We start from the raw sequence: 27,941 nt of genomic DNA, 5'->3' as shown, positions 1-27,941 counted from the left end.
GAACAGCTCTGAGAGAACTTGTGACTGACCCAAGGTCACACCAGCAGCTGCATGTGGAGGAGTGGGGAATCAAACTAGGGTCTCCCAGATTAGAGTCTGTACACTTACCATTACACGAAACTGGCTCTCAGGAGGAGGAGGAGGAGGAGGAGATTGGATTTATACCCCACCCTTCACTACCCAAAGTAGTCTCAGAGCGGCTTACAAACTCCTTTCCCTTTCCCTCCCCACAACAAACACCCTGTGAGGTCGGTGGGGCTGAGAGAGCTCTGAGAGAACTGCTGATGGGAGAACAGCTCTGAGAGAACTTGTGACTGGCCCAAGGTCACACCAGCAGCTGCATGTGGAGGAGTGGGGAATCAAACCCGGTTCTCCCAGATTAGAGTCCACAAACTTAACCACAAGGGAAACCAGGGCAATAAAAGGGTTTCTTCCACACTGCCTGGATGTCTGTGTCTTTTTCAACGTTCAAAGTGGTTCAACGGATTCATTCTTAGGGCCTCTTCCAAAAGAACATGGCAGTAAAATCGTGTTTGTCCCCCACTACCGAGTACCCGCTTAGCAGGCAGCCGTGGCCAGATGAAGCCCCCTTATACCGAATCAGACCCTCGGTCCAACTGAGTCAGTATTGTCTACTCAGACTGGCAGCAGCTCTCCGGGGTCCCAGGTCGAGGTCTTTCGCATCACCTCCCGCCTGGTCCTTTTAACTGAAGGAGCTTCTGGGGATTGAACCGGGGCTCTTTTGCATGCCAAGCAGATGCTCGGCCACTGAGCCACAGCTCCCAATATTAAGAACATAAGAATGTGTGAGAGAAGCCCATGTTGGATCAGGCCAATGGCCCACCCAGTCCAATGCTGTGTGTCACACAGTGGCCAAACATACCAGGTGCCGTCAGGAGGTCCAGCAGTGGGGCCGGGACACTAGAAGCCCTCCTACTGTTGCCCCCACCCCCCGGCACCAAGAATACAGAGCATCACTTGCCCCAGCCTGAGAGCTCCGATCTATACCTTGTGGCTAATAGCCACTGATGGACCTCTGCTCCAAATGTTTATCCATAAGAACATAAGAGAAGCCAATGTTGGATCAGGGCAATGGCCCATCCAGTCCAACACTCTGTCACACAGTGGCCAAAAATACCAGGTGCCATCAATAGGTCCAGCAGTGGGGCCAGGACATTAGAAGCCCTCCCACTGTTGCTCTCCCACCCCCCAAGCACCAAGAAGCCAGAGCATCACTTGCCCCAGAGTCCCTATCTATACCTTGTGGATAATAGCCACTGATGGACCTCTGCTCCATATGCTTATCTAATTCCCTCTTGAAGCCATCCATGCTTGTAGCCGCCACCACCTCCCGTGGCAGTGAATTCCATGTGTCAATCAGTCTTTGGGTGAAGAAGGACTTCCTTTGATCCGTTCCAACCCGACTGCTCAGCAATTTCATGGAGTGCCCACAAGGAGTTCTTGTATTGTGAGAAAGGGAGAAAAGGACTTCTTTCTCGACCTGCTCTATCCCACGCATGATCTTGTAAACCTCGATCATGTCACCCCTCAGCCGTCATTTCTCCAAGCTAAAGAGCCCCAAGCGTTTTTAACCTTTCTTCATAGGGAAAGTGTTCCAACCCTTTGATCATTCTAATTGGCCTTTTCCACACTTTTTTGTGGCAGCTCTGATGACTGATTCCTGCACAGGATGTTACCCTACAACCAGCGCTTTCCCCTCCCCTGGGGGAATGCGTCAGGATGGAGTTCCGGAACCTCTTTGACAAAATTCTTTTTAAAGTGTTTAAAAGATCCTAAGTTTTCAGTATACAGACTGAAAACTTCCTTTCTCTCTTGTGAGTTCGGGCACCTTTTTTTTCCAAACAAACAAACAAAACACCCTGCCCACAAAACTCTGCCTAAGAGTCAATCTCTACACAAGAATATCAGAAGAGCCCTGCTGGATCTTACATCTGTTTGTTAACTCTTGTATTTGTATGTAAATTTACCGCCATTCACAGATCTTAAAAGGTAAGGGTTCCCTTGCTCGAAAGCCAGTTGAGTCCGACTCTAGGGTTGCGGTGCTCATCTCCATTTCAAAGCCGAAGAGCCAGCGCTGTCCGAAGACATTTCCACGGTCATGTGGCCAGCATGCCTAAACACCAAGGCGCACGGCACGCTGTGACCTTCCCACCGAAGTGGTCCCTATTTATCGACTTGCAATTTCGTGCTTTCGAACTGCTAGGTTGGCAGGAGCTGGAACTAGAGACGGGAGCTCACTCAGTCATGCGGCACACCCGGGTCTCGAACTGCTGAACTACCGACCTTCCACAGCCTGCAGTTCAGCGTCTTAACCACTTGAGCCACCGCAGCTCCTCACAGATTTTACCAACCACCTTAATCCAGTCTCAGCTATAACTGCCCAGTTAATTTATGTATCTTGACTCTAATTAGCCCTTCCTTGAAACTAACCTCCAATCACCCAGGGGTCATCTGGGGCTGAACCCGATGGGCACCAAGGTCGTAGTTTGCCTAGGGGGTCCAAAAACCTCGCACCAGCTGTGGACAGGTCACCCTACCAAGAGCCAGTTCGGTGTAGTGGTTAGGAGCACGGACTCTAATCTGGGAGAACCGGGTTTGATTCCCCACTCCTCCACTTGCAGCTGCTGGTGTGACCTTGGGTCAGTCACAAGTTCTCTCAGAGCTGTTCTCTCAAGGGCACTTTCTCTCAGAGCTCTCTCAGCCCCACCTACCTCATAGGGCATCTGTTGTGTGGAGGGGTGGGGAAAGGAGTTTGTAAGCCGCTCTGAGACTCCGAGTGAAGGGCAGGGTATAAATCCAATCTCTTCCTCTTCCTACATTTGGACTTGCGGGTCACCATATCAAAAAGCTGTTCTGCACCACGGCCAATCAAAGTGGAGGAGAGAAACCCCGGGGAGGAGGAGAGGCCTACCAATGGCTAATAGCTAATAGAACCTCCACACCCAGAGGCAGTATACCTCTCTCAACACAAGTTGCTGTGAAGAAACCAAAGAAGGAGAGGATTGATTGATTTTTTATTTTGTTTATTTTTTGTATTAGATTTATACACCGCCCTCCCCAAATGGGCTCAAGGTGGTGTATAACAGTTAAATAATACAATTGAAACAGTATTAAAATAACAATTTGGGTTGGGAAATACCTGGAGATTTGGGAGGTGGAGCCCGGGGAGGGCGGGGTTTGGGTTGGGAGAGACCTCAGCAGGGTATAAGGCCACAGACCAGGGGTGTCAAACATGTGGCCCGGGGGCCAGATCAGGCCCCCCGGAGCGCTTCTATCAGGCCCGCAGTGGAACTGACCGTCTTCTGCTGCTGCTTCCAGTTCTGCTGCTGCTGCTGCGTCATCGTAGGTTTGCAGCTTACAGAGACACCCCTGAACAGCCATACTCAAGATTGCAACGGCACAGACACTGTGATGCAATAATTCAGTGCAAGGGGTGTGAGTTATCAGAGGCTGTTAAATGAACAAAATATTGCAAGAGTGCTCATGTTTTAAGCACGTTTTTATTTTAAGTGGAAAAACACCCTTGGTGTTTGTGCCCTTTATGAAGTTTATATCTCCGCTACCTGGCATTACATTTTATGACGCACATGGCCCGGCCCTACAAGGTCTCATTATGTCAGGTCCGGCCCTCGTAACCAATGAGTTTGACACCCCCTGCCATAGCCCATCATCCAAAAGAGCCCTTTTCTGCAGAGGATCTAATCTCCTTGTCTGGAAATTAGTTGTAATCAGTGTTCCCTCTAAGCTGAGTTAGTGTGAGCTAGCTCACGTTTTTTTTAGCCTCCGGCTCACAGATTTCTGTCTTAGCTCAGGAAGGGATGGCTCCAGAGCAAACTAATTCATGCAGTGGCCAAATCGCTCGCTCACAACTTTAATACCAGTAGCTCATAAAGTAGAATTTTTGCTCACAAGACTCCACAGCTTAGAGGGAGCGTTGGTTGTCATCCCGGGAGACCTCCAGGCACCACCTGGAGGTTGGCAACGCGAACGCTTCTGCGGGGTTTTTCTGCCATTCTTGTGCATTTAAGCCCATCTTGTGGAGCAAACATCCTCTTTCCTTGCCTATATTCCAACGGCGATATTCTTCCAAGGTTTTGGGGCCAGGATTTTAGAATCCGGGATCCGCGTCCCAGCCGCCTTCCTCGCAACCCTGCGAGGTAGGACCCTCCCCTCGAGCTCCGCAAGCGGAGGAGCCGCTTTAGACTCGGTCGCCCTCTTTCACGCCCACCCCTCCCTTCCCTGTCCTGCTTCGAAACTGGCAGACCCGTCGCCAATCCGAGACGTGTTGCTAGGCAGACTTCGCCGCGCCCCGAGCCAATGACAAGGCAAGCTGGGGTTGTATCCGGGTGGAAAAAGATCCCGCAGCCATTTGCATTAAAGAACGGCGGAGTATCCGGGCAGATCCAAACTGAGCCGACCAATCAGAGTGGGGAAAAAAAAAAACCTTCGAGAAAACAAGCGTCCCCCCCCCCTTCGTGGGGTTACTTTCTTTTTCTGTTTTATTTTGTAAATTGGAGGAGGGAAAGCGTCCCTGCAACCGGATTCCCCCCCCAAAACTATCAAAACTCAGCAGGATCCAGAGATTGCAAGATTGCCCTTGGGGATCTGTTAACTCTTGGAGTGCTGGAGTTCTTTTCCCCTCCTCTTCCCCCTCCACTCTTTAAGAAACAGAAGCCGCCAAAGTCTTGCTAAGGTAAGTCTTTCCTTGCAAAACGAAACCTAAAGTAATACTTATTCGTTGTTGTTGCTTTTTGCGAGCGAGGGCAAAATGCGTTCTTGTTTTGCTTTAGAAAAAAAAGGGGGGATAGAAATCAAGTTTTCTCTCTCTCTCTCTGCATACATCTCGAATTGCCTTTGAGTCCGGGCTGATGCAAAAGAACTTTGACAAACGTGTGTGTTTGTTTTTTAAAAAGAGTTTTGGAGAAAGTCCTGGGTTCTAATTCTGCGCGGAAACGGGGGTTTCTTTAAAGCGACCGATTTCTAACTGGGTGTGTGTTGTTATCCCCCCCCCCCCCCTTACGCTGCGGTTCAGGCACTGCAGAGATGGTGGCGAGGATTTGAATTTCCCTCTCGCTGCAGTGCTCATCCTGGGTGCTGCCCCGAGGGTGTTGCATGCAATTTTTTTTTTTTTTTTGCACCCAAGCAGGAGTGTGCTGTGTGCATTTGAAGAACTGCATCCCCTCTCCCCCAGGCAGAAGCTGCAAGGACAGACAGTTATGGAACCTGCAGAAACCAACTGGCCAGCCCAGGGAGAGAGAGACAGAGAGAGAGAGAGAAGTTATAAGCAATGCTCCCTCTAAGCTGTGGAGTCTTGTGAGCAAAAATTCTACTTGGTGAGCTACTGGCCTTAAAGTTGTGAGCGAGTGATCTGGCTGCTGCATAAATTAATTTGCTCCGGAGCCCTCCTTCCCGAGCTGAGACAAAAATCTGTGAGCTAGAGGCTAAAAAACTGTGAGCTAGCTCACACTAACTTGGATTAAAGGGAACACTGGTTATAATATATGTGTTTTATGTTCTTTTCTTGTTACCCTTCCCTCTTGGTTTAAGAAAGCATCCTAAACTGGGTCTCTCGGAAGTAAGTCCCCCAAATTAGACCTACTCTCAGGGGGGGGGGAATTTTTGGTTGCCATATACAGTGTTCCCTCTAAGCTAAGTTAGTGTGAGCTAGCTCACAGTTTTTTTAGCCTCCGGCTCACACATTAGCTCAGGAAGGACAGCTCCAGAGCAGACTAATTTATGCAGTAGTCAAATTGTTTGCTTTAATGCCAGTAGCTCACAAACAGTGTTCCCTCTAAGCTGAGTTAGTGTGAGCCGGCTCACAGTCTTTTAGCCTCCGGCTCACACATTTTTTGTCTCCGCTCAGGAAGGAGGGCTCCAGAGCAAACTGATTGATGCAATAGCCAAATCGCTCACTCACGACTTTAATGTCAGTAGCTTGCAAAGTAGAATTTTTGCTCATGAGACTCCACAGCTTAAAGCAGGGGGTGTCGAACTCATTTGTTACGAGGGCCGGATCTGACATAAATAAGACCTTGTTGGGCCGGGCCACCGGTGTCATAAAATGTAATGCCAGGTAGCAGGGATATGAACTTTATAGAGGACACAAACACAAAGGGGTTTTTTAAAACTTTAAAACATGCTTAAAACATTAGCACTCTTGCAATATTTTGTTTATTTAACAGTGTCTGATAACTGACACCTCTTGCTCTGAATTACTACATCAAAATGTCTGTGCTATTGCAATCTTGAGTATGCTGTTCAGGGGTGTATCTGTAACCTGCAAACCTATAATGATGAAGAAGCGGAAGAAGAAGAGATTGGATTTATACCCCGCCCTTCACTACCCGAAGGAGTCTCAGACCGGCTTACAAACTCCTTTCCCTTCCCCTCCCCACAACAGACACCCTGTGAGGCGGGTGGGGCTGAGAGAGCTCTGACAGAAACGGCTCTTTTCCAAGAACAGCTGTGCCAGAACTATGGCTTGCCCAAGGTCATCCAGCAGCTGCAAGTGGAGGAGTGGGGAATCAAACCCGGTTCTCCCAGATTAGAGTCCGCGCACTTAACCACGACACCAAACAAGACAGCCAGTTCCACTGCGGGCCTGATAGAAGCCCTCCGGGGGCTGCATGTTTGACACCCCCTGGCTTAGAGGGAGCATTGGTTGCAACCAGGGTTCCCTCTAAACTGAGTTGGTGTGAGCTAGCTCACAGTTTTTTAGCCTCCAACTCACGTATTTTTGTCTTCGCTCAGGAAGGAGGGCTCCAGAGCAAACGAATGTGGGACATCGAAAACGAAGAGTCCAATGACTTTTATTTACTGAGCGCTTTGATCGATTGCAACCACGGGAGTAGGAAATTGAAACGAAGAGCGAACCGGGCTTCGTTGATTTGCTTTTTCTGTACTCTCCCCCGCCCCCCCGCCCCCAATCTGGACCCGTTCTCCCCGTCTCCATTTTCTCCTCACAACAACCTTGCGGGGAAGGTCAGGCGGAGCAACGTGTGATTGGCCCAAGGTCACCCAGTGAGCTTCCACGAGAGCTTTAAATACGGGGTGTAGTAAGGGGTCCCCCCCAGGCTTGAGGGTGGGGGCAGAGTGTTTGTGTGCTTGGTCCAATTGGCAGCCTTTGTTGAGTTGTCGGCACAGGATTTATTTCTAAAATGTTTATAGTAATGCGATGCCGTGTTAGAACAAAGAGACCTGTCGGATAAAGCCGTCTCCTGACGTTGTACAGAAGACATTGTGGAGGGTTTTTGTCATCTGGGCATGGAGCAGGGGTCACTGGGGTTTTGGAGGGGGCAGGTATTTGTGAATTCCCTGCCATGTGCAGGGGGTTGGACTAGATGACCCTTGAGGTCCCTTCCAACTCTTAAGATTCTAAGTTCAGGAGCTGGAGGTCTCTTAAAAGTCACCGGAGCTTGGCTAGGAAAAGGAAGCTGGCAACCTAAGGGGAATTTGGGGCTTAGTATTCAGGGAGCGGCAGAAGCTTTTAAACAATTTTAGCAGTGTTATTTGAGAAGAAGAAGAAGAGATTGGATTTACACCCAGCCCTTCACTACCCAAAGGAGCCTCAGAGCGGCTTACAAACTCCTTCCCCTCCCCACAACAGACACCCTGTGAGGTCGGTGGGGCTGAGAGAGCTCTGACAGAAACGGCTCTTTTTCAAGAACAGCTCTTGTCAGAACTACGACTTGCCCAAGGTCATCCAGCCAGGTGCAAGTGGAGGAGTGGGGAATCAAACCCGGTTCTCCCAGATTAGAGTCCGTGCACTTAACCACTACACCAAACTGGCTCTCAAGTGACGTAGAAGAAGAAGAACAGATTGCATTTATACCCTGCCCTTCACTACCCAAAGGTGTCTCAGAGCGGCTTACAAACTCCTTTCCCTTCCCCTCCCCACAACAGACACCCTGTGAGGTAGGCGGGGCTGAGAGAGCTCTGACGGAAACTGCTCTTTTTCAAGAACAGCTCTTGTCAGAACTACGACTTGCCCAAGGTCATCCAGCCAGGTGCAAGTGGAGGAGTGGGGAATCAAACCCGGTTCTCCCAGATTAGAGTCCACGCACTTAACCATGACACCAAACTGTCTGTCTGTCTGTTATATGATTCCAGCATTGCCAACGTACCGTGATGTTTCCCAGAGTCATGGGGAGGCAGCCATTCCCATCCCGAAGAGTTCACCATTTAAATCTCCAGCATATGGAAGATCTATGAAGAGCGGACTGCTTCCGGGCATGTACAAAGTGCTCACATACACAAACAGCAGAGGTTCCAGGGAGGAGGGTTTGCCTTTTAGATATGCGTCAGCTCTGGTGCCTCTATTTTTTAAAAAAAAAAATGCCAAGGGAAGTTATTAATCTTAAGGCTTTCCAGTTGAACTTCCAAGCAGTCTCTAAAAATTCTTTTAAGCATCAGGCAGGGTTAACATTTTAAGAACAAGGACCTAAAATGCAAATTGAGACTCATGACAAAAGCCGCCAAGAAGGTACGTGGAGGAAAAACTTGGTTGGATCTGGCGGATCCATTGGCGCATTCCCCTTGGGCAAGGATCCTCCTCGACACTACTTGTGCCAGATAGAAGATGCTGCCATTAGTGGGACGGATCTATGGGATCCTGGGATCCCACCCGATTTCTTAACCGGCCGCTGGCAAAGACAGCAAGAAGGAAACTATCCAGGGAACGGCAGGTATAAGTTTCCTGGGCGAGGTGGCTCTGGCGCTAGGGGGGCTGCAACAGAAAAGGCCCTGCTTCCTGCAGTTGTCAACACAACCACTTATTAAAATATTTAGACCCCTGTCTTTTGACGGAAGCAGCCCACGGGGCGGCTAACGCAACAAGCATGGAAAACAGTTAATGTTGGAAGTTACAAAGTTTTCACATCAGGAAAGGAAACATTTGGAGCAGAGGAAACATTTGGAGCGGTGGAAACTTTGGCATGTCTCTCTGAACAATTCTTAAATTTGTTGGGGTTATCTGGTGCTCTCGGAAGGGTGCAAGGACTAGTGATCTGAGGAAGGGAGGTTAGGGATTTGGGGTATGAAGTCCTGGAGCATATTAATTGACACGCCCTCCCGTGTAAAGTTCCCATGAGGGAGTTGTGACTTTCAAAAGAACTGCAGAAGAGCCCTGCTGGGTAGTGGTTAATCACTCCAGTTTGGTGTAGTGGTTAAGTGCGCGGACTCTTATCTGGGAGAACCGGGTTTGATTCCCCACTCCTCCACTCGCACCTGGCTGGATGACCTCGGGCAAGTCGTAGTTCTGACAAGAGCTGTTCTTGAAAAGCGGTTTCTGTCAGAGCTCTCTCAGCCCCACCTACCTCACAAGGGTGTCTGTTGTGGGGAGGGGAAGGGAAAGGAGTTTGTAAGCTGCTCTGAGACTCCCTTGGGTAGTGAAGGGCGGGATATAAATCCAATCTCTTCTCTTCTTCTTCTTGATACCACCCACAGCAGAAGCTCTCTGGGCGGTTTACAACAGTACAAAACAGTAAAGTACAATACATAGAGATGAATATAAAACATGAGAAAACAGTAAAAACATTAAACACAGTAAAATAAATGTTTGTGCACTCCCAGAGTTGGTTTGTTGCAGGGTCTCCCCAGCTGTTTTGAGCCTGTGGGTACCTTTGGAATTCTGACACACAGCTTTAGGCATAGCCACAATAGGGCTGCCACAGGAGGCGGGGCCAATTATAACATGGCTGCTGCAGAAGGCGGAGCCACAAACAGAGGGGAAGCCAAAATGTAGGGGTAAAGAGAAGTAATTTTTTTTTTTAATTACTTGGGACGTTTTGTGGAGTAAGCGAGCAGGGCTCGTGCTACGATTCTGTGTTTCCCGTCTCAAAGCAGGGCACCCGATGCCATGGCCGACGACAACGAGCTGTTAGCTGAGATCGCCGAAAACGAGAGCGAGGCCTTGGAGGTGGATTCCCAGGGCGCACCTGCGGAGCCGAGTACACTGCTGCACAAGCTGAAAGGCGCCATCTCGTAAGGGCTGGGTTTAAGAACATAAGAACATAAGAGACGCCAATGTTGGATCAGGCCAAAGGCCCATCCAGTCCAACACTCTGTGTCACACGGTGGCCAGAAATACCAGGTGCCCTCAGGAGGTCCAGCAGTGGGGCCAGGACATTAGAAGTCCTCCCACTGTTGACCCCCCCCCCAAGCTCCAAGAAGACAGAGCATCCCTTGCCCCAGAGCCCCTATCTATACCTTGTGGCTAATAGCCACTGATGGACCTCTGCTCCATATGCTTATCTAATTCCCTTTTGAAGCTGTCCATGCTTGTAGCCGCCACCACTTCCTGTGGCAGTGAATTCCATGTGTGAATCAGTCTTTGGGTGAAGAAGTACTTCCTTTTATCTGTTCTAACCCAAACACTCAGCAGTTTCATGGAGTGCCCACGAGTTCTTGTATTGTGAGAAAGGGAGAAAAGTACCTCTTTCTCTACCTGCTCTTTCCCATGCATAATCTTATAAACCTCGATCATGTCACCCCTCAGTCGTCGTTTCTCCAAGCGAAAGAGCCCTAAGCGCCTTAACCTTTCCTCATAGGGAAAGTGTTCCAACCCTTTTATCATTCAAGTTGCCCTTTTCTGCACTTTTTTCTGGGTCTAGGGTTTGAGCAGTGCCTTCCCTCCTCCTCTCTTTGTAATGCTGGGGGGGGGGGGGCAGCCGGGGCAGGAGAGGATCCGGGGAGACCAAAGCGCCCGCTGGGCGGAAGCAAAGGAGGGTCCAAGCGGAAGCCCGATTCGGAGATGGGAGAAACGAAACTTCCGAGAGGTTAACAAACGTTTTTCCTTCTCTTGCCCTGAACAGGAAATCCGTCCAGAGCAAAGTTGACGGCATACTGGTGAGTAGGTTAGGTGGAGCTCAGTACTGCACTTACAGGCCCGATACACTGAACCCCCCCCCCCCGCTTGCGCATGCGAGACATTCTTCGCTTTCCCTTTCCCCCCATAATTTTTATTATTTTATTTTGTATTATCGCATTTCTACCTTGCCCTCCGAGGTAGAATTGCCGCAAGACGGAGTGAGCTCCCGTCTCTAGTTCCAGCTCCTGCCAACCTAGCAGTTCGAAAGCAAGAAATGGCAAGTAGATAAATAGGTACCACTTCGGTGGGAAGGTAACAGCGTTCTGTGCGCCTTGGTGTTTAGTCATGCCGGCCACATGACCACGGAAACGTCTTCGGACAGCGCTGGCTCTTCGGCTTTGAAACGGAGATGAGCACCGCAACCCTAGAGTTGGACTCGACTGGCTTTCGAGCAAGGGAACCTTTACCTTTACCTTACCCTGCCCTCCCCGCAAGCGGGCTCAGGGCGGATGACAATAGGGCCCCATGTGCCAAAACATAAAACAGCACACAAACAGGATAAAACAATCAACATTAAAGTGCTCAGTGGTTACAGTCAAAATCTAACAAGAGGGAATCAATTTTACAAGATGGGACTCCTCAGAATCTAACATAACAATAGGGGGGTTAAATACCCATGGTTGTTACTCGGCCCCATCCAGCGGTACCTACCACAGCAATGTCATGGTTGATCTTTATGGGGCCACCCCTCCGGTCCACCAATGATGGTAATGGTAGTAATAGTGGTAATGGTAGGGGCGGCTCCTACTCGAAAGCCTGGCGGAAGAGCTCCGTCTTTTGTTTATCTTTTGTTTATCTAATATAACAACAATTTGCAGTAGTACATTGTAATGATTTCATGTTTAACTGTGTGTGTGTGGCTTTAAAAGTTTGGTTTGCATGGCTGTGATGATAATCTAGAGTGCTGGAATCAGGCAAGTGATATGATTGGTGAGTGACAGAGAGGGGGAGGGGTTTTGGAATGGATGCAGTGTGGAGGATTTGAATGTCTATCAAGAGGGTCAGTTAGATATGACAGTTGATGAAGATCAGTTAAGTTCTGATTTCTGTGAGAGAAGCAGAAGTTCTGTGTATGAGAGGAGTGAGACCCATCCCTGTGTGGGATGAGTCTAGTTCTGGGGTCTGAAGGAGAGACCTTGTGTGTGTTATGAAAAGTTGAAAGAAACAGTAACCGTATATGGCCTGAAGGAAAAAGTGTTACAAAGTTACCTAAGGAAAAATCCCTGTCAGTAGGGAGCAGACTGTGTGTTATACCTACTTTACTAGTTACATGGTTCTACCCTCGTATTTATGCTTTCTTTAAATAAATCCTATTTCATTCAAGTATACCAGCTCTGGAAAGAATCCTTCCTCAGACCACATAGTTCCTCGAAAGCTTAAACCCTCGATATACCTACCCAGTGATGAATATTATATTATAAAGGTTTGGAAAGCCTTAAATTTCCTGGTGGCAGCCGGATTACCCAGTAGAGAAAAACATAAAGTACACTTTTAAAGGGAAACCAGACCTCCCCAGTAAAGGGGTCATCACACACATACTATTAGGAAACCACAACAATAACAACATAGCGACAAATTATGTTCATAATTATGTTCTTCTGATGCTGGGCTGGATAGATCAGCGAGCTGGTTCAGTGTAAGGCAACTTCATTGGTTCAGCTGAAATCCGTCCGGTAGGATTGACTTGTTTCCCGTTTGCGAACCAAGTTAGGAATGTAAACTTTTGTCTTCATTCTCGATAACAGCAAGACGTCCAGAAGTTTTCGGATTACGCCAAGCTTTACCTCTACCTCCAGCTGCCTTCTGGCCCGAGTTCGGGAGAGAAAAGGTAAGTAATGGAGTCCGGCTGGAAAGCTTGCAAATCCCCGGGGGTTGCTGGGGGGGGGGGACATTTCTAATTTTTTTATTCAAAGAGAATTCACATCTGCATAAAACCCAATCAGCATAAACCCGATCTTGTCCGATCTCGTCAGCTAAGCAGGGTCAACTCTGTCAAGACCTTGGATGGGAGGCCTCCTTGGAATACCAGAGGCGGGAGCCGGGGGCAGGCTTTATCCAGCCACCTCCCTGACTATCCTCCAGGCCCCCAGTAGGGGTCAGTCCCCAGAGGTCACCATGAATTTCAGGTGTGCACAGTCACACACACATATGAAAAACAACCCCCCCAAAAAATAAAAATAACAAGGGGTAAAAAACCCTTCAAATCCAGCCACTATATAAGATTTTTTTATATATATATATTTATATACACACCCACACACACCCACACACACACACACCCACACACACACACATACAGACAGAACTATAACACCAGATCTAAACGTAAGCGTCTATAAACGGCTTCCAGATATCTTCTCTCCTTATATATAATTGAATAGTGGGTGCCAAAGTTCTAATTCTAAAATGCACTCCCTTAGTGTATGGCTGATGGCACTGCTCCTCAGCATATATCGCCACCAATCAGAAGCCAAAGCCCGGGTCCCGCCCACACCACAACTGCTGCGACAACCTGGTCTTTTGCATATGGAAGCTGATTGGACTTCACTCCATTCCACACCTCAAACTCCCCCCCCCCCCGCAAGGCAGTTGGAATGTCAGTTGCATATGGAACCTGCTGTATTCTGGTGGTGTGCAGGTCCCAGGTTCATGTTTTAAAAGCAGACTGACACTGTTTGCCCAAAGCCAGAGCACTCTCCCAGAGCCTCTTTCTAGATCCCGTTGTATTTATTTCCACAACGGGCCTTATTTCTAGTCTAGAAATAAATCCATACACAATTGCCATCTATGTGCTGTGCCATGCATTCACATATGATAAAGTTCTAAGGCTTTCCAGAGGATTTGCCAGAGGTGGGCTTTTATCTTTCCAGTCTTGTCATACGAGTCTTTCAGCTGCAGTAAAGGGCATTCTCATTGACCATCGGTTAGCCTCTGAGAGACGAGGCCATTTGTTTAAAAGACGCCCTCGAACGCGCAATGGAGGAGTGCAGTTTGCCAGCACTCGGGCCCACGTGGAGAGATTCCGTCTGCCGTGCTGGTGGGGAAGTGGGTGTGGCATTAGAGTTGTGGATCCACCGCCCCAAGGCAGTAACCCTCCCTCTTGGGCCCGGCAGCCTGGATCTCGCTTCGCTGAGCTCGGTTGAACACATGCACGCCTGCACCTGGATCCGGAATCACTTGGAGGAGTACCCGGACACCTGCTTGCCGAAACAGGACGTGTACGATGCCTACAAGTGAGTGTGTTTTCGGGGAGATGGTGGGCATTCCCTGGGGTACTTTTCTTTCTGAAATGGTCACTTAAGAACATAAGAATATAAGAGACGCCAATGTTGGATCAGGCCAATGGCCCATCTGGTCCAACACTGTGTCACATAGTGGCCAGAAATACCAGGGGCCCTCAGGAGGTCCACCAGTGGGGCCAGGACACTAGAAGCCCTCCCACTGTTGACCCCCCCCCCAGGCACCAAGAAGACAGAGCATCACTTGCCCCAAAGCCCCTATCTATACCTTGTGGCTAATAGCCACTGATGGACCTCTGCTCCATATACTTATCTAATTCCCTCTTGAAGCCGTCTGTGCTTGTAGCCGCCACCACTTCCTGTGACAGTGAGTTCCATGTGTTAATCACTCTTTTTCCGGGGAAAGGGTGATCGGTGGGTGGGTGGGTGGGGAGATCCAATCCCATTCCCTGTGCTGTTCTGCGTAGCGCCTGTGGGTGCCACGGTTCCTGTCGACGCCTTTCCTGGTGCCCACAAATGCTTTTAGGAAGTGGGTGGGGCCAGCTACGGCTTTTGCTCTGTGGGACTTTCAATTGGCCGTTGCAGATTTGATTGGCTGCACTGATATATTTTTTTTAGACCGTTGCTTTGGCAGCGGCTGCCCCCCCCCCCCCCCGCAACACGCTGTTGACTGAAGGTGAGCTGTAGCGGCCATTTTGTGTCCGGCTCCACCAGTTCGGTGTCGTGGTGAAGTGCGCAGACTCTAATCTGGGAAAACCGGATTTGATTCCCCACTCCTCCACTTGCAGCTGCTGGATGACCTTGGGCAAAGCCGTAGTTCTGATAAGAGCTGTTCTTGAAAAAAGAGCAATTTCTGTCAAGAGCTCTCTCAGCCCCACCTGCCTCACAGGGTGTCTGTTGTGGGGAGGGGAAGGGAGAGGAGTTTGTAACTCCTTTGGGTAGTGAAGGGCGGGGTATAAATCCAATCTCTTCTCTTCTTCTTCTAAATAATGTAGTTTCGATCTACTTCACTGACCGTTTTCAAGTGGATTTTGCCATTTCACAACAGTGAAGAGCCAGTCTTGTGTAGTGGTTAAGTGCACGGACTCTAATCTGGGAGAACTGGGTTCGATTCCCCGCTCCTCCACTCGCACCTGGCTGGATGACCTTGGGCAAGCCGTAGTTCTGACGAGCTGTCCTTGAAAAAGAGCAGTTTCTTTCACGAGCTCTCTCAGCTCCACCTACCTCACAGGGTGTCTGTTGTGGGGAGGGGAAGGGAAAGGAATTTGTAAGCCGCTCTGAGACACCTTTGGGTAGTGAAGGGCAGGGTATAAATCCAATATCTTCTTCTTCTTCTTTTACCTCACAGGGTGTCTGTTGTGGGGAGGGGAAGGGAAAGGAGTTTGTAAGCCGCTCTGAGACTCCTTTGGGTAGTGAAGGGCGGGGTATAAATCCAATCTCTTCTCTTCTTCTTCTATGTCACTTGAGAGCCAGTTTGGTGTCGTGGTGAAGTGCGCGGACTCTAATCTGGGAGAGCTGGGTTTGATTCCCCACTCCTCCACTTGCAGCTGCTGGATGACCTTGGGCAAGCCTTAGTTCTGATAAGAGCTGTTGAAAAAGAGCCGTTTCTCTCAGAGCTCTCTCAGCCCCACCTACCTTACAGGGTGTCTGTGGAGGGGAGGGGAAGGGAAAGGAGTTTGTCAGCCGCTCTGAGACACCTTTGGGTAGTAAGGGGGGGTATAAATCCAATCTCTTCTTCTTTTTCCTTTACCTCACAGGGTGTCTGTTGTGGGGAGGGGAAGGGAAAGGAGATTGTCAGCCGCTCTGAGACACCTTTGGGTAGTGAAGGGCGGGGTATAAATCCAATCTCTTCTTCTTCTTCTACGGCGGCCGTTCTGTGGCTGCCCCCACCGCGCTGTGTCAGAGTTCCAGACGTGCCCACAGGCTCAAGAACGCTGGGGGACCCCTGTAGTGTGGCACGGGCTGGGGAGTATGATAACCTTTCCCCCCCTCCCCTCTGCAGGAGGCACTGTGATAACCTTTGCAGCCGCTCTCTGAGTGCGGCGAATTTCGGCAAGATCATCCGGGAGATCTTCCCGAACATCAAGGCGAGGAGGCTGGGCGGCCGCGGACAGTCGAAATATCCTTTCGCGCTTGGAGTCAGCGGGGGACTTGGAAGGGTTGTGATGAAACTTGGGGGGGGGGTGTTGGGACAGCCGAAAGGTGAACGACGTGTCGTCTGCCAGGTTTCTGGACTCGGTACTGTGACCAGTCCTCTCTCTGGATGCGGGAGGCTGTTGGTTCTGTTCCCCTCTTTTTATTTTATTTATAATGTATTTATTTATTTTTAAATAGAAAATTTATTAACTTTTAATATGATACATTGTAAATACAAACTGTTTGAATAAAGATAGTGGTAGGTAGGAACTTAGAGAATAAAACAAATAGTCAAGACTTTGCATTGGCTAAATATAATAGTAATCAAAAAACAATATTTTGGTTAGCAGCTGACTGAACAGTTCTAGGTGCAGTTACCAATATAACTTGTAGATAATTACGATTGTGATATATTAATATAAAACAATATTAACAAAAGCAAGTGACAAATATTTAATTAAACAACATTATTTTATATTTTGCTTCCGAGATATTCTCCCCATCAAATTTTTCTAGATCTATTTTGTCCCAAATTGGATACCAGATGTTAAGTGGATTATAAAATTCGCATTCATTTTGATGGGAGGAGTCTATAATTTATTTATTTATAATTCGATTTATATCCCGCCCTCCCCTAAGGCTCATAATTAAAACAACTGAAACAAGATAAAAACATAACAATAGTACAGCAAAGTGCTGGTGCTCTGATGTTCCCAGTTCCAAGATGGGTTCCGGTAGGGTGGATCTGGACCAACAACGTAAGTTCCAAAGCGGCAGATACCCAGGGCCCGCTTGCACCCTGATGGTATCTCTGCCAGTTTTCGGCGGCGGCGCATTGATGGAACAGTGGCGGCGGCGGCTCCTACTCGAAAGCCTGTCGGAAGAACTCCGTTTCGTGCCCGTAATCAGATTAAGGAATATTTGGTGTTTGGATGATCTCCTTAACTCTACTCCAACGTATTGCTACAGCGGGATTCGGAGAAAGACGGTGGTCCACATGCCTCCTCTTCCCAGCTTAGATCTTAAAGAAACCGAGACGGTAAGCCCCAGAGCGGTGCTGAACATGCACGCGAAACTTCCTTATACTGAATCAGACCCTTGGTTCATCGAGGTCCGTATTGCAGTGTTCCCTCTAAGCTGAGTTAGTGTGAGCTAGCTGGCAGTTTTTTAACCTCCAGCTCACAGATTTCTGTCTTAGCTCAGGAAGGAGGACTCCAGAGCAGTGTTCCCTCTAAGCTGAGTCGGTGTGAGCTAGCTCACAGTTTTTTAGCCTCCGGCTCACACAGTTTTGTCTTAGCTCAGGAAGGAGGGCTCCAGAGCAGTGTTCCCTCTAAGCTGAGTCGGTGTGAGCTAGCTCACAGTTTTTTAGCCTCCGGCTCACACAGTTTTGTCTTAGCTCAGGAAGGAGGGCTCCAGAGCAGTGTTCCCTCTAAGCTGAGTCAGTGTGAGCTAGCTCAACAGTTTTTTAGCCTCCAGCTCACACATTTCTGTCTTAGCTCAGGAAGGAGGGTTCCAGAGCAGTGTTCCCTCTAAGCTGAGTGAGTGTGAGCTAGCTGGCACTTTTTTAGCCTCCGGCTCACACATTTTTGTCTTAGCTCAGGAAGGAGGGCTCCAGAGCAGTGTTCCCTCTAAGCTGAGTCAGTGTGAGCTAGCTCACAGTTTTTTAGCCTCTGGCTCACATATTTCTGTCTTAGCTCAGGAAGGAGGGCTCCAGAGCAAACTGATTTATGCAGTAGCCAAATCGCTCGCTCACAACTTTAGTGCCAGGAGCTCACAGAGTAGGATTTCTGCTCACCAGACTCCACTGCTCAGAGGGAGCATTAGGGGTGTGCAGCTTTCTCTCCTTTTTTCTTTTCAGGTCTGTTGGAAACACCCCCCCCCCAAAATCTCAGGATTTCCAAAAAGTCCTTGATCCCAGTAGTGGGAAAGTATTTGGATCCAGGATTTTTCTAAAATCCTAAATTTATTCTGGTCCAATAGAGCTGAGATTAAAAACAAACAAACCCGAGGGGCGGGGGACAACACACAGGAGCAGCAAAACACAGCTAAGTGGTGGAGGAAACAACTCCTAGCCTCTCAACTGTTTTCCATGATATTTTCTGTAGTCCCTTTAAACCAGGCTGGTTTAAAGTGATTGAAAAAGAAGCGGGGGAAACGACCGAGAGGCCCAGAGCCATCTCCCAGCCTCCAGCTGTTTCCCCGATTTTTTTCTACATTCCCTTTAAACCAAGCTGGTTTAAAGGGACTGCAGAAGAAGCAGGGGAAACAACCGAGAGGCCCGGAGCAGTCTCCCAGCCTCTCAGCTATTTTCCTCGATTTTTTTGCAGTCCTTTTACATCAGAGGGAGCGGGGAGTTTTCCCAGTTCCCCCAAAATTTCAGGTTTCCCCCCGCCTCTGGTTTCCCCAAAACAATCCTGGTTACTTTTGAACTATATTTTCTGCTCGGGAAGATTTGAATGCATGCCCCTAGTATTGTCTACTCAGGCTGGCAGTGGCTTTCCAGGGTCTCAGGCGGCCTGGTCCTTTTTAACTGGAGATGCTGCCAGGGATTGAACCTGGGACCTCCTGCACGCCAAGCAGAAGCTCTGCCACTGAGCCACAGCCCCTCTTGACAGCTCTCCAGGGTCTCAGGCTGAGGACTGTCCCATCATCTCCTGCCTGGTCCTTTTGACTGGAGATGCCGGGGATTGAACCTGGGACCTTCTGCATGCCAAGCAGAGGCTCTTCCACTGAGCCACAGCCCCTCTTTACAGCTCTCCAGGGTCTCAGGCGGAGGTCTTTCCCATCACCTCCTGCCTGGTCCTTTTTAACTGGAGATGCCGGGGATTGAACCTGGGACCTTCTGCATGCCAAGCAGAGGCTCTTCCACTGAGCCACGGCCCCTCTTTGCAGCTCTCCAGGGTCTCAGGCGGAGGTCTTTCCCATCACCTCCTGCCTGGTCCTTTTTAACTGGAGACGCCGGGGATTGAACCTAGGACCTTCTGCATGCCAAGCTGATGCTCTGCCACTGAGCCACAGATCCTTCCTCTCCCTATGGTGGCTTGCTATCTGTGCTTTTGCATTTATGTGCCTAAGAACTAAAAACCTGAGGCAGAATGACCTTGCCGGCTCATCTGCCGTGCCTCTGTGTGTTTAAGAGCATAAGCAGTCCCTCCTTGGATTAGACCAAGAGATCATCTGTTCCGGCATCCTGTTTTGCCCAGTGGCCAACCGGAGGCCTCTAATCGAAGGCCCCCAGCTAGCCAGCAAGGCAGAAGCCGTCCCCTGTACCAGGTATACCGAGGTACAATATGTTGTCGAAGGCTTTCAAGGCCGGAGTTCATTAGCTGTTGTTGATTTTCCGGGCTGTGTGGCCATGGTCTTGGCATTGTAGGACCTGATGTTTCGCCAGCACCCTCAGAGGTATAAGGATGTTGACAAGCTCGAGCGTGTCCAGAAGAGGGCAACCAGGATGGTGAGAGGGTTGGAATCCGAGTCTTAGGAGGAAAGGCTGAAAGAAAGAGAAGGCCTGAGAAAGAGAAGGCTTAGAGGGGACATGATTGCCATCTTCAGGTATCTGAAGGGCTGTCATGTAGAAGATGGAGCAGATCTATTCTCTCTTGCTCTGGATTGCAAGACTAGATCTAATGGGTGGAAATGACAAGGGAGTCAATACCGGCTAAATATCTGGAGAAACTTCCTAACTGTAAGAGTGGTTGAGCAGTGGAACGGACTGCTTCAGGAGGGGGTGGATGCTCCTTCGCTGGACGTTTCCAAGCGGAGGCTGGACGACCATCTCTCGGGTATGTTGTAGGGCTGTCTTTCGGCTGTGCTCCTGCAGAGTGCAGGGGGTTGGACTAGATGACCTGCAAGGCCCCTTCCAACTCTGACATTCTGTGATTCTGTGATAACATAGAAAGATGGAGTACTCTCTGTGCCAGGGTTAGAAGGAAGATGGTAGGCAGGTAATTTATATCTACTCAGGAAGGTGGGGTAGGGCTGAGACATTATCTTGTAGGAGTTCCTGTAGGAGTTATCTTGTAGGGAGTTCACAGTCTGGGGAACTCCTACAAGATAATGTCTCAGCCCTACCCCACCTTCCTGAGTAGATATAAATTACCTGCCTACCATCTTCCTTCTCACCTAGACACAGAGAGGACGCCATCTTCCTGTGTTATACCTCTGAGGATGCCAGTCTCAGCTAGTGGCGAAACGTCAGGCCCTACGATGCCAAGACCGCGGCCAGACAACCCGGAAAATCTACAACAGCTAATATACAGAGGTCCATTGCCTCTGAGCATGGAGTCTCCATGCTGATCTGTGATCGTTTACGGCTATGGATACCTTCAGTGATTCCCCCTGGCTCTCTGTCCCGTACAGACTGAAAGGGCTGACCTCGTGCCGACCTACAACGACGAAGTGATGGACGCCGCCTGCGCCCTGACGTGCGACTGGGCCGAGAAGATCCTCAAGCGGACCTTCAACAACATCGTGGAGGTGGCCCAGTTTCTCATCCAGCAGCACATCATCAACCCCCGCTCGGCCCACGCCGACCTGGTCATGGCGATGGTGGTCTCAGGTGGGCGAATCCTTCCCCCTCAGGCAGGGGTCGTTTCGTAGAAAAAGAGCCAGGGGAACTCATTAGCGTAACTCATTAGCATATGCCACACCCCCTGGCATCACCGGAAGTGTGTCATAAGGCCACACCCCCTGACATCACCGGAAGTGTGTCATAAGGCCACACCCCCCACCCCCAACGGTACCGGGCGCTGCCGCCGGCCTTGCAGCTCCACTGCCGAGCCCCATGAGGGGCCCGGCGGTGGACCTGCAAGGCCGGCGGGAGTGCAAGTAAGCCCCGCGAAGGCCCTCCCTGGCCCAAGGCAGGCAGAGGTGGGGAGAGGCAGGGAGGAAGCAACTTACCCTCCCTCTTCTCCTGCCTCCTCCTGGCTGAATGAGGGCCGGAAGCGGGGCGGCCGGAAGCAGGGGGCGGGGCTTCGTCATGTGCCCCGCCCCCCGTACCTCACCCGGGGGAACTGCGATCCCCCCCCGAAATAACCTCTGCCCTCAGGCCTTTGGGCACCTGTTGGGGACCTAAAGTAGCCAAGCTTGTCCCGGGTTTGGTTTGAGTCACTCCCCAGTGACGCAACGCACAATTAAGTGAAAAAAGGTGCACTGATGAAATTCAAGGTAAGTTTTTAAAAAACAGACCGTATAGTTCAGAGTGAAGCGTTAATGCGCAGAAGAATAAACACGTGAACTAGCTGATGGCTTACTTAATTCTGGCAGTTCGCTTGGCCAAAGCGGGATGTTCCACAGCGTATAACAAGTATCGTCAGGCAGCAAGGGTAAGATAGGTGTGGATAAGGATAAGAAAGGGACGTTCTCGTCCATCAAAAGGCTCTGTTATATAGAAACTGCCGGCCATAACAATATAAGAGAAGCGGTATGTTGGGTCAGGCCAATGGCCCCTCCAGTCCAACACTCTGGGTTAAACAGTGGCCAAATAGAGCAGGGGCCCTCAGGAGGTCCACCAGCGGGGCCAGAACTCCAGAAGCCCTCCCACTCTTGCCCCCCAAACACCAAGAAGACAGAGCATCACTGCCCCAGACAGAAGAACATAAGAGAAGCCGTGTTGGGTCAGGCCAATGGCCCATCCAGTCCAACACTCTGTGCCACACAGTAGACAAAACCCAGGGGTCACCAGGAGGTCCAGCAGCGGGGCCAGAACTCCAGAAGCCCCCTCCCACTCTTGCCCCCCCCAAGCACCAAGAAGACAGAGCATCACTGCCCCAGACTGAATGTTCCATCTATACCCTGTAGATGTGTCTGATGAAGAGAGCTGTGTTTCACGAAAGCTTATGCTACAATAAAGTTTGTTAGTCTTAAAGGTGCCACTGGGCTTTTTAGTATTTTCCAGCAACAGACTAACACGGCTTACTCCTCTGGGTCTACCTCCCCACAACAGACACCCTGTGAGCCAGGAGAGCCAGTTTGGTGTAGTGGTTAAGTGCGCGGACTCTGATCTGGGAGAACCAGGTTTGATTCCCCACTCCTCCACTTGCAGCTGCTGGAGGACCTTGGGCAAGCCATAATTCTAGCACAGCTGTTCTTGGAAAAGAGCAGTTTCTGTCAGAGCTCTCTCAGCCCCACCTACCCCACAGGGTGTGTCTGTTGTGAGGAGGGGGGGGGAAGGAGTTTGTAAGCCGCTCTGAGACACCTTTGGGTAGTGAAGGGTGGGGTATAAATCCAATCTCCTCTTCTCTTCTTCCTTCTCCTCCTCCTCACCAGTTTGGTGTCGTAGTTAAGTGTGTGGACTCCAATCTGGGAGAACCAGGTTTGATTCCCCACTCCTCTATTTGCACCTGTTGGATGACCTTGGGCAAGCCATAGTTCTGTCAGAGCTGTTCTTGAAAAAGAGCAGTTTCTGTCAGAGCTCTCTCAGCCCCACCCACCTCACAGGGTGTGTCTGTTGTGGGGAGGGGAAGGGAAAGGTCTTCGTAAGCCACTCTGAGACTCCTTCTGGTAGTGAAGGGTGGGGTATAAATCCAATCTCTTCTCTCTTTAAGAGCATGGACTCTAATCTGGGAGGACCGGGTCTGATTCCCCACTCCTCCACATGCAGCTGCTGGTGTGACCCTCTCTCAGCCCCACCTACCTCACAGGTTGTCTGTTGTGGGGAGGGGAAGGGAAAGGAGATTGTGAGCCGCTCTGAGACTCCTTTGGGTAGTGAAGAAGAAGAGGTTGGATGTGAATGGTGGTTTGGTGTGAGAGCCAGTTTGGTGTAGTGGTTAAGTGCGCGGATTCTGATCTGGGAGAACCGGGTTTGATTCCCCACTCCTCCACTTGCAGCTGCTGGATGACCTTGGGCAAGCCTTAGTTCTGTCAGAGCTGTCCTTGAAAAAAGAGCAGTCCTCGAAAGAGCTCTCTCAGCCCCACCTACCTCACAGGGTGTCTGTTGTGGGGAGGGGAAGGGAAAGGAGTTTGTAAGCTGCTCTGAGATTCCGAGTGAAGGGCGGGGTATAAATCCCATCTCCTCTTCTTCTTGGGTCTGAGAAGGGTCTCTTGATTCAGCCTCTCTGGTTGCAGAAACTGCAGAACCCCCCAGGGAAAAACGACTGCCGCCGAGCACAAAGAAGAACGAGTCCGAAGCCCAGGAGAATGCAGCCAAACCACTGCCTCAGGTGAGAGACAGAAAAAAGAAGAGCTGGAAGCTGGAAGTAGCCGCCGTTTGGGGGTGGAGAAAGGACCCATGTGGCAATTGAAGGGCTGCTGTGTACGATGTGGCTGCCATGTGCAAATTTGTCAGGAGCGAGATCTTTTTGGCTTGTCCCCAAAGATAGACTGCGTGGTCTGGGGAGACAGGGCTGAGAAGGACTCGGGGAATTGTGTTAGTACAGGGGCCCCTAACATGGCGTCCATTTCCTGGCACCCACCATGTGTTTTTAGAAAGTGGGCGGGACCCGGTGGGGCTTTTGCCCCGCAGCGCTTCTGATTGGCCACTGGAGATCTGATTGGCATTGCAGATGCAGGTGGCGGCCACTGCCAAATCAGCCTTTTATCATCTTCGGCTGATACGACAGTTGGTTCCTTTCCTTGACCGCAATGACCTAGCTACAGTGATCCATGCGACGGTCACCTCAAGGCTAGACTACTGCAACGCTCTCTACATGGGGCTGCCTTTGTCGCAAATCCGGAGTACTGCACTGGCTGCCTATAGCATACCGGATTCACTTCAAAGTGCTGGTGCTTACCTTTAAAGCCCTACATGGCCAGGGTCCGACTTACCTGAGGGACCGCATTTCCCCACATATTCCCCAAAAAGCACTTCGGTCGGGGTCACAACACCGGCTGGTGACCCCGGGCCCTAAGGAGGCCAAGCTTGTGGCAACCAGTGCCAGGTCTTTCTCAGTGGCGGCTCCTACCTGGTGGAATGAGCTCCCGGAGGAGATCAGGGCCCTGCGGGACCTTGTGCAGTTCCGTAGGGCCTGCAAGACGGAGCTCTTCCGCCAGGCTTATGAGTAGGAGCCGCCACGGCCACTTACACCACCGCGCCTTTTTAGAGAGAGACCACTGGGGGGATTGGGCAACATCTTTCCATCACCCCAGCCTTGCCCCGCTGCTACGCAAGATGTTAGGAGTCTTCTTCATGTGCATCCGTTGAATTGATTTTAATCTGTTTTAAATCTGTATTTGTATTATGTAATTTTGTATATTGAATGCACTTAGTGCCCTATGTGAGCCGCCCTGAGCCTGTTCACGGGGAGGGCGGGGTATAAATGCAATAAAATAAATAAATAAAATAAAAACTGGTTTTGGCAGCAGCTGCCAGCACGGCACAAAGATCTTCATTGTGTGGCTGTGGGTGAAGAAAATATTTTTAAGCAATATGTTAATTTTTAAAAGCACCCCCCCCCAAAGCACAGCTTCTGCCTGAATGTGGAAGGGTTACCATTAGAGTTATTCGTGACATCACTCTCTGGCAGTGGGCAATTGGCTCCGCCTCCTGCAACAGCCATTTTATCTATTTGTTTATTTATACTCATATTTATACCCTGCCCATCCTGTAAACAGGCTCTGGGCGGCTTACAGAAGATGGCAGAGTGTGCCGAATTAGCATAAAACATTCAAATAATATAAAATATTCTTAACATTACAACAATAGCCTTAAAGTGCTCGCAGTATTGAAATAGATGGCGTGAATTTCCATTCCGGCAATTTCCTGATCTTACGGCCAGTCCTATGGTCCAGATATTAAATGGCGTAGTCCATAGTGGGCCAGTCCCATATTCCAGATGTTCAGTGGGATAGTTGGTGGTAACAGTGGTGGCGGTGGCTCCTATTTGAATTCCGTAGAGCGGTAAAGACCGAGCTGTTCCAGCAAGCGTTTCAATAGCTCAGACCACACTGACGGTTCTAGCACGTTATAACAGAACGCCGCCACGTCTTAATCTCAATTTTAATAAGTGTATTTGGATATTTTATTGACTGTATTGTTTTAGACTTATATTGTATTAATTGTTATGTTGGTTTTAAACTATTGTAAGCCGCCCTGAGCCGTCTTGGCGGGAGGGCGGGGTAAAAGTCTAATAAATAAATAAGCCTGGCGGAAGAGCTCCGTCTTGCAGGCCCTGCGGAACTGTACAAGGTTGCGCCCGCCATTTTGTGGTTGGCGCCCACAATCCTGAGCCAGAATTCCCGAGGTGACCGTGTGCTCAAAAAGGTTGGGGGACCCCGGGTGCGTGCGAGCGAGGACAGGTGGACGAGAGTCAGACATCTGTGAATTCTTTTCTCGAGGATGAAAGGGGCGTGGAGGTCAGAACGGGGGGAGACAGAGGGGAGGGAGTCGGTGTTACAGTGACGCTCCTTGGATTCTGTGGCCCCGTCTACTGCAGGGCCCGTGTGATGCCAGACCTGTTGGCTTGGCACGGCGTGTAGCCCTGATGGTCAGCCAGGTCTCCAGGAACTGTTGTGGCCGCCTTTCTCCCGCCCTTTCCTGTCCGCCTTGTTTTTCAGGCCAAGAAAGAGAATCCCTCCAAGCCTCCCGCAGCCCCCCCACGGGACTCCAAGAAAGCCGCGGAAGCGGCGGCCAAGCCACCCATCGCCCCCCAAGTGAGCGCCCTGATGGCTCGCCTTCGTTTGCTGTTGCCCCGAGTGCAGCCCGTCGAGCGGCTCGTGGTGTCCCCCGGAGTGGCGGCCATCCACTCCTCCCCACCCGTCCTGGAGCCCAAGCTCATGGCCACCCCCGTGGGGGGCACGGTCAAGATGGCCCTGTCCGTGGGCCCCACTCCGTCCCCGCTGCCTCTGAACTTGGCGCCTGCTGTGAATGGCCCCGGGGCGATGGTTAGCCAACAGAGTGCCGTGCCGGTCATCAACATGATCCTTCCCGGCGTGGCGGTGCCCCCTACGGCCGAGATCCCAGCCAAGCCCAGAAATGCACCCGGCGGCGGGGGCGTGGCGAGCAGCGAGCCCAAATGGAGTCTTCCCGACCCATTGAAAGCCAGAGCGCCCAGCAAGCGGCCGGCGGAGTCGTCCACGGACGCGGCGACGGTGAAGAGGAAGCGGGGGCGACCCCGGAAGAAGGCAGATGAGCCAGACTCCTGTCTGCCGGAGAAGGCCACTGGCGAAGAGGAGGCCTCCGGTACAAAGGAAGACTCTGATGTCATTGTGGTCACTGTGGGTTACGGAGACTGCACTTCGTTACCCTCCACCCAGCGGGGTCCCCAGAAAGAGGGTCCGGAAGCAGAGATGCTCCCCGTAGGAGACACCAAGGGATCGTCCCCCAGGGACACCGGTGGAACAGGCCTGTCTGCAGCTAGCAGCCATGTGGTTGGCAACCCCGCAAAAGCTGCCATCTTGCCCTCTCAGGTGAGTGTCATCCAGGGCCACAGATCCGGCACCCAGAGCCTACTGAAGGAGGCTGGAAGCCAGTCGCACAAGCCCGTGCAATCGGGTCAGGGCCTTTCAGGGCCAGAGGTCAGGCCCAACGCTACCCTAGCAAGGGATTCAGTCCCCCGTTCCCTCCTTGAAGACGCCCAATCAGAGAGATCCAGCTCATCGGAATCCGAATCTGAGCCCCAAGACCTGTCCATCAGCAAATCCGTCTTGCCGTCGTCCAAGGATCATTCGGACGCCACCAGTTTGCGGGGCTCTGTCATGCGATTGCATCGGAACAGTGTCGAACGGGACAAAGGGGGGAAGGCGAGCCCCCCAGTGACTTCCGCGCATGCCCCGAGTCGGTAACGTTCCCGTCCCGGGCCCCGTGTCCCACCACCACATTGGCATCACTGAGCCCAGCTTTTCACCCGTACCCCTCAGCTTCGCTAACGCACGTGTGTAGAAGGAAAACGCAAGACAGTATTGGCTGCCGAACTGCTTTTCACCCAACATTATCTTGCAAGAGTATGTGTCCCCGAACAGATGTTTACTTAGGATCAGTAACTGGTTGCTGTCTTTCTTCTCTCTGCTGGGAAGTGGGGTGGGCTCCCCGATATTCCGGAGCTGGCGGATTCTGCTCCTGACGGATGCAGATACCTAGATGTCCCGGGCTTCTTACAACGGCCAAGATAATTCGACAAGTGTAGGGAGGGAAGACCGAAACTTGGGTTCGGCACCACCGCCGATCTAGGCTTTTGAATTTTCCTCTCCAGAACCAGCACAGATGTTGGAGAGGAGAGAAGAGTTTCCGTTCCTTAGATTGCAAATTTTCACGTGGAAGTTTTGGGGGGCAAAAGTTGAATTTCACAGGGACACTCCCCCCCCGCCCCTTAATCTCTAAGCATCTTGACAATCACGTCACAGCCAGCGTCCCAAAGAATTTCGCTTTTTGTCCTCAGCCCTTGAGCGTCTGCTGTGTACGTTTTGTGCAGAATTGGGGCCACTTAGTTCTGCGTTATTTAAGTTGCCCCCCCCCCCCCCGGTCTCCTGCTCTCCTTTCCATCTCTTGTTTCGATTACAAATGCTATGTAAAACCCATTGCACAGATTTCTTTTTTTAACAAAAATAAATATACTGGTAGTTACATTTTTCTTTTCAAAGAGGGGAGGCAGTTTCCTATTCTTTATATTCGGTATGAAATATTCAGGTGGGGCAGCCGTGTTCGTCTGAAGCTTTCAGGTATGAGCTTTCGTGTGCAAGCACACTTCTTCAGATACAGTGAAACTTCCTCAACCATTAGATATAGGTGGGGGGGGGTTAGTTTC

The 27,941-nt window shown here is 50.6% G+C and overlaps 1 protein-coding gene across 1 annotated transcript; it reads left to right on the top strand.

Moving 5' to 3' along the window:
- Nucleotides 1-4,535: 4,535 nt before the first annotated feature.
- RFX5 (regulatory factor X5) lies at nucleotides 4,536-27,570 on the top strand. Its single transcript, XM_015423274.1, has 10 exons — nucleotides 4,536-4,714; nucleotides 9,862-10,002; nucleotides 10,833-10,866; nucleotides 12,634-12,716; nucleotides 14,002-14,121; nucleotides 16,130-16,246; nucleotides 17,221-17,302; nucleotides 20,623-20,821; nucleotides 23,329-23,423; nucleotides 25,756-27,570. The coding sequence occupies exons 2-10, from the start codon at nucleotides 9,878-9,880 to the stop codon at nucleotides 26,980-26,982; spliced, it is 2,082 nt and encodes a 693-aa protein (XP_015278760.1). The 5' UTR covers nucleotides 4,536-4,714; nucleotides 9,862-9,877; the 3' UTR covers nucleotides 26,983-27,570.
- Nucleotides 27,571-27,941: the final 371 nt, after the last annotated feature.

The sequence above is a fragment of the Gekko japonicus genome, unplaced genomic scaffold, assembly GCF_001447785.1.
Source record: "Gekko japonicus isolate JY-2015 unplaced genomic scaffold, Gekko_japonicus_V1.1 scaffold992, whole genome shotgun sequence".
NCBI classification, from domain to species: Eukaryota; Metazoa; Chordata; class Lepidosauria; order Squamata; family Gekkonidae; genus Gekko; species Gekko japonicus.
This window is presented reverse-complemented; position numbering and strand designations above follow the sequence as displayed.